The sequence below is a fragment of the Micromesistius poutassou genome, assembly GCF_964030765.1.
Source record: "Micromesistius poutassou genome assembly, chromosome: 23".
NCBI classification, from domain to species: Eukaryota; Metazoa; Chordata; class Actinopteri; order Gadiformes; family Gadidae; genus Micromesistius; species Micromesistius poutassou.
The window spans coordinates 1,558,002-1,565,011 of NC_140293.1; the positions used below are offsets into that span (position 1 = coordinate 1,558,002).

The 7,010-nt window shown below is 47.7% G+C and overlaps 1 protein-coding gene across 1 annotated transcript in view; it reads left to right on the forward strand.

Moving 5' to 3' along the window:
- tnfsf10l (TNF superfamily member 10, like) overlaps positions 1-436 on the forward strand; it is an 11,480-nt gene extending 11,044 nt beyond the window's left edge. The window contains 2 exon segments of the mRNA XM_084487470.1: positions 179-181; positions 183-436. Coding sequence (XP_084343596.1) covers positions 179-181; positions 183-374 — 195 coding nt within the window. The 3' untranslated portion in view covers positions 375-436.
- The last annotated feature ends 6,574 nt before the right edge of the window (positions 437-7,010 follow it).

Genomic DNA, 7,010 nt, shown 5'->3' on the forward strand with positions numbered 1-7,010 from the left:
TCCTCCTCTCCTCCTCCTCCTCTCCTCCTCCTCCTCCTCCTCTCCTCTCTCCTCCTCCTCCTCCTCTCCTCCTCCTCCTCCCTCTCCTCTCTCCTCCTCCTCCTCCTCCTCCTCCTCTCTCCATCTCCTCCTCCTCCTCCTCCTCTCCTCCTCTCTCTCTCCTCCTCCCCATCCCTCTCCTCCTCCAGCTGCTGAAGGGCGTGGGCACCAAGTGCTGGGCCCCGGACGCAGAGTACGCGCTGCACTCGGTGTACCAGGGCGGGCTGTTCGAGCTGCGGGCCGGGGACGAGCTGTTCGTCTCCGTCTCCTCCCCCACCATGGTCAACGCCGACGACTCCTCCAGCTACTTTGGGGCCTTCCGCCTCGACCTCTGAGAAGGGGGCGGGGTCGGGGTCCGTGGATGGGTCTATGAATGGATGGATGGATGGATGGATGGATGGATGGATGGAAGGGTGAATGAATGGAGGATGGATGGATGGATGGATGGATGGATGAAGAGATGGATGGCCGGATGAATGATTGTACCAGTAAGGGGAGGCGCGGTCAAGAGACATGGGGGGGGGGGATGTGACTGAAGAAGGGGGTGGGCTGTCCGCGTCGGCGGAGGAGAGGAGGATGAGAGGGACACGTCCGTCGACGCAGGCCCAATGGATCTTGGATGTTATCGCTGCCTCGGAAAGGAGGGATGGAAGGGGCTGAAAGAAGGACGGACGGACGGAACAATGGAGCACACTGTCCGGAGCAGCAGGAGGAGGAGGAGGAGGAGGAGGAGGAGACTGTAAACAAGGAATGCCTTCCTTTCCGTCCTGCCAACGCCAAGTCGGCGGCGTGGAGACGTGGAGGGACACAGTAAACAACAACAGGACCACGCCGGTCACGTGGTCGCTGTGCCGCTCCGAGCGAGCGCTCAGCTACCGTTCACCGTTAAACATTGACCTCTGACCTCTCCCGGCGGCTCCTGAGGCGGAGGAGAGAGGGGGGGGGGGTGGGGGGGGGAGGGGGTGGGGGTTGGGGGTGAACCCGGGGATTTGGGAAGCATCGGGACCCGACACCCATGGGAGCAGAGAGAGGAGGGGATCTGAACCCCTGACAGAGGAATGTAAAGCCGTAGCCTAAACCCACTGGGCCCCACCTTCTCCCGGAGGATTCTGGGTATTTCCGGCGGCTGTGGATCCAAAGATATCCGATCAAATAAACAAATGGAGCGACGACACCAAAGCAAAAGTGAACACGCAGGAGATGAAAATGCATAAATGGAATATACTTTTTTTAATATTTTTTTTTATCCTTTTTGTTTGTGAACGTGGACCATAGTAGTGCAAAACGCCTAAAAATGACCTGTGGGAGATTTACAATGTCTTTGTTCTTGTTCTTGTGCCTCTCCTTTGTATGACGGGTTCAATGAACCCTCGAGACGTTTCTGGTGACTCTGGAGCGCGTGTGAAGGGGATCCTCAAAGGACGCGGTCGGTCACGCCTCGTCCCTGAGAATGAAACCCTGGAGACCGTTTGGAATGACAAGCGGAGACAGAGAAAGCCGTCATTCTGCCGTTTTAAGGAAGGAGGAACAACAACAAAGAAAGCGGGAGGAAGGAGAGATCGAGAGGGGGAGGAGAGAGGATGTGGGCTTTGAATGGTGGAGAATTGAACCTAAAGCAAGAGGGATTAGAGAGATGGAGGCTGAACTTCCCTCTCTCTCTCTCTCTCTCTCTCTCTCTCTCTCTCTCTCTCTCTCTATCGGGCACATTCTCTTTATCTATCTGTAACGAGTGGTATGCAGTGCGTCATGTTTGACCTGCAAAGCGGGTCAAACGACAGGACATGTTTTTAACAGGGCATTCCTAAAGAATTCCTTAAAAATACACACCTGCATCCACAAACACATACACACACACACACAAACATACACACACAGATACACACACACACAGACACACGTGCGCCAAAGCCCAAATAAAAAGCATTTGCATGCGCAAACATACCGCAAGCCTTCGATTTCCGAAGGATGCGTCGCGTTTACGCAAAAACAAGCGCGGACGTAATGTACCTGTGAATGGAGGCGTGGGCAGAGGGATGCACGCGCAAACACTCTCACATGAACACACACGTCCATGAGCGGATCTATAGTGAACGTGCACTTTTGTTGCACATTTGGGGTGTTGAGACATGGGCGATCGAGAAGATACCCCAGAGACAAGAAACATGCAGCAAAGGGAACTATCTCGCCCCTAAAAGGCCTCTCTTTCTCTCCTACGCACGCACCCTAACTCTCTCATACTGTTAGACACGGTAGGGGTCCAAAATACAGGGCAGTGGTCTCTCTATCTCCCTCTCTCTCTCTAGCAAACACACAGAGACACACACATTTATCCAACGTGTCCAACCTCCCTCTACCATCTGGGAGCTGTCAGTGATACATCAGGGTGTGTGTGTTGTGTGTGTGTGTGTGGTGTGTGTGTGTGTGTGTGTGTGTGTGTGTGTGTGTGTGTGTGTGTGTGTGTGTGTGTGTGTGTGTGTGAAACGAGGTCAGACAAACATACACAGTCGGATGTCTCTCCAGGGACGGCAGCGATCAATTTGTTTAACCTGACAGTAAAGGCCCCTGTGTAATCCCTATGTCTCTTGCCCGCTCGCTCTCCTTTTCACAAACACACACACAAACACACCCACACACTCACAGTAAAGGCCCCTGTGTAATCCCTATGTCTCTCGCCCGCTCGCTTTCTCCCATTCACTCCTACGCCCACACATTCACAGATCATGAGATGGGAACAGGAGAAAAATACTCCATACATTATCCGATCCCCTTTCTGTGTTTAATGTCATGAACTGATACGCGTACTTCCTTGTACAAAACAAAAAGTAAATCCCATAATCCGAAGAAAGGAATATCCCAAAATCCTGACGTAATGTTATGATTCAATGCCAATTCTTTTTTCTCTTTTTTTTTGTTGTACCATGCCAACTATAGAACATTTTTAAAAACCGCTCTGAACCTGATGATGTTACATCGTATCATAGTGAACATGTCACCGCTATTACTGACCATAACTTCAACTCTCAAGATGTCAAACTGATTCACACAGTTGGTAACCAACGACAACCAAACCTGTTACCTGACTGATGCAATTTGAGGGATATTCATTTGAGGTTGTGTACAGCAAAAGTGGGTTGTGCGTGTGTGTGTGTGTGTGTTTGTAGGTTTGTGTTCTTTATGTGGACATAAGTCTTTTTTGTTTTGACCTAGCTGTCTGTCAAACGATGGATGCAGAGCGTTTGTTTGTCTGCCGTTCGTTACAACTCTAAAGGCTTTAACTGTGAAATTAAACAAGCTGCCATAGACCCCCATCCAAGAAAATGAGCGATAAGTCATTTGTTAATAATTCATCATCAATAATGAATACTAATTGGCTTGGGCGTACACAAAGGACGACAAACAAAAGTGGTTGGATAATTTGTGGAAAGCATTATCATTTGCAGTAATTATTGTAAAAAGTTTGGCTTCAGCACCCAGGTATGCTATCCCTCGATGCTAGTTGGCCGTTTATAATGTGTCTGTGTTGTGCTTGCGTGGCCCTTGCATCTAAATTGCTCTACTCTGCGTGTAATTACATCCAATGAGACTGTTTGTTGACCCCCCTCCCCCCCCCTCCCCCCCCCCCACACCCACCCACCTCCTAAACCTCCCTGACCCACTGTGTCTGCACATTATATATAAACCCCAGGGCTAATTCCATGTAGCATCGAAGCTAATGGTTACCAGACCACAGGCCACTGACTTCCTCTATCACTTGCCCGCGATCTGACCTTGCCGCCTCAATTATCGCACTTAGCAGTCCCTCCTATGCTAGCTGCACAGCAAACCCAGTGATTCAGACTTTTTCTGAGCTGTTTAAATTTATTTATATAGAAATGTTGTTCGCTTTTTGAGGTCAGTGCCTCGCTTTTTTTTTCTTTTTTTATAAGTAGTCGCCAAACGGTTCCCAAGAGTTCAGGTAGCGCTAAGCCAGTAGCCAGACGTTTGCTGTGCCCTGCGGTAACTTTGGTTTATTTCACATATAGTTAACCGTTAACAGACTGCCGATTGAAAATAGGTTCAGAAAGTTTGCCTAACATTATTTTGGCGGGTCACCAAAAAACGGTTTGGCGGTTTCAGAATTGAATTAGGTGGGTTTCTTTGGCTCGTGAAACCAGGGACATTCCGCAACCGCGGTGGTTTCACCGTTTATTCAGCACAGAGCAAACAAAGAGCGATGGAAATAAGACAGATTGTGATTGGGCTAGGAAGACGTTTGCGTTGCCATCGCCTCTAGCGCAGAACAATCCAGTTCACTGGGAACATGTGATCCTAGCATCGTCATGGCGACAGCCAAGGTTTGAAATCCAACGACTGCATTGCGGTGGCCAAGTCTTTGTTGCAGTGATTGGACATTGTTGTTCTTTCTTGCATTTTGCCCTAAAGAAGGAAAGGTTGACAAATGAGGCTGGCTAAGGGAGGGTAACATCTGTTGAGCAGCTGGCAACCTGTCAGAGTATAAACACATTCTCAGAGGCAACAAACACAACAGGCTGTTGAGTATCAGGAATCCATTCTAAATGTCACTATTAAGCCCTCTTTATAGATCACTTTACATGCACACACACACACACACACACACACATACACACACATTTAATAACTTATAAACACACAGACGCAACGCTAACTTACAGATACACACACACAGTGATAGGTTAGTAAGGTCAAACATTCACACAAATGCCCTGAGGACATATTTTACAATTAAGCACTGGGGGTGTCCCATGAGATCCACAGAAGTATACTTATTATACTGGGCACTGCCCAGTACAACCACAGTCTTCTACTGGTGGACACTGGGAGCTGCCCAGTAAAAGAATCGCCTTCCACAGATTATTAGTCATTTTGCTCTTGCCTTATGATATTTAACCACTCACAAACCGTTTGCACTCCTAGCCACCCTGAAATACTGTGGATGTCTCTTTAAATGTGCCTTCTAAAATCTCCCTTCCGTTGCCTCTGCTTCTTGCCTATTGGAGGGCTGAGGGCCAGGGGGCGTGGTATATCTACCTGTGTAATGTGATAAAGCGCAACAGTATACAAATACACTACACTTCCAGTGCCTCCATTCACTTGCCTTCTTTTTATCGAAAGAAAAAACGACATTTCCCAGCTGGTCCGGGGATTACAACAAACTGCTTTTTTTTTAAGTTTGGAAACATGGCCTCCACTCAGCCTGCCACTTTCACTGCAATTATTATAGTTTTTTTTTTAATGCAATTCCATTTATATTTGCATTTTTTCATGTGTGAGTGTGAGAAATTAAGAAAGAGGAAGATAGAGAAAGTAAGGGAAGATGTAAGATACAATGCAGTGAATTTTGTTACCTGAACATTCAAATTGTAATTTTACTCTCCTGGTGTTTTGAACAAACTGAATCACTCTAAATTCTTGTACATTTTACTATTCTCATTGATTTCTTCTACAAACCACACTATACCATTAAACACTGATAACTGAATGTCAATATTAAGATGTATTTCTTTTATTTTCTGTGAAATTCTTTCGTTACCACTTGAGGAATGTACATGTAAAGATGTGTTGATAGATGAAAATGCCTTTTTAAAATATTGTTCTTGATTTTCCTTTGTGCTCCAATAATTAAAAAAGTGCCTATTGTCAGACAATGACTACGGTGTTATTATTTTTTTCTCAACCGCAAAAACTGATGAGTCACCAGTTAGTGTGCTTCAATTCATGACAGTTGACCTTTTCTACCTTATCTTATTAAGATAATCTCCACATATTGTGTAAATCAAATAGTCACCATGGAATGCCGCCAATGGTTTGGTTGCTATTATACACTCAAATAAAATCTAGAATACCATTATTAAAAACGCTTTTACGATGAAGTTAACATGTCTGTTCTGGCAGTGCTGCACATTTCCCGCCCCCTTAAGACAAGCTGACACGCCATTGGCTGACACAGCTGGCAAGCAATGGCGTGATTTGTCACTTTTTACACGTGCAAATCAAATCCCAAAGGATCAAACTAGATTCCTCCAACAGTGAGTGCTTGCTCGTATCCCGTTTCACTTGAAAAGACGACATCATATTTAAACATCAGTCCGGTCCCTGGGAGCCTTGTCACCTTGTATTTATCAACGACTCCCATGAGGCTCCATTATATCAAGTGGAAAAGCGTACTCACAAGCCAATACCCACAATGCTTTGAAAGACTGGAAGACACACGCTGGACTTTGTGAAGGCCGTTGTGGCGTTGCGACTTACGAAATAACGTACATAAAAACCACATTGTCCTATTGTTGACATCACCGAGGAGCCCGGAATGCGTGCCGGGGGGTGGCCTTTTGTGATGTCACAAAGGGACACTTTTGGGAATGGCTTGTAAATGGCTCATTAACCCCGCACCTGGTGATAAAATAGGAGCCCTTCAATGGTGTGTGTGTGTGTGTGCACGCGTGTGTCTGTGTGTGTGTGTGTGTGTGTGTGTGTGTGTGTGTGTGTGTGTGTGTGTGTGTGTTCGATGTGTGTGTGTTCGATGTGTGTGTGTGTGTGTGTGTGTGTGTATGTGTGTTCGATGTGTGTGTGTGTGTGTCTGTGTGTGCATGTGTGTGAGTGTGTGTACGTCTGGGGACTCGTCTGGCTACACAATCACAACCCCGTGCAGGATTGAACGGAAGAAGAAGAAGAAAAGCGAGATGGATGGTCTGTGCGCCGGCCCCTGACAGCGCGCCTCAGAGCGAGCGCCCTGACCGTGTGTTTTCACAGGCCTCCGTCCAGCGAGCCAACCAGACTGTATTTCAGCCCCCTGGGGGGGGGGGGGGGGAGGTTCTGAGCTAGGAGTGCCGTTGTATAAAACCTCCACACAACTTCAGAAAATAGAACCGTCAACCGGTGACAGGAGCCGGAGCGGTTCCCACCGCCCGGCTGCCGCGCCGCACCGCCGCCGCCGCCACCGCCGCCGTTTT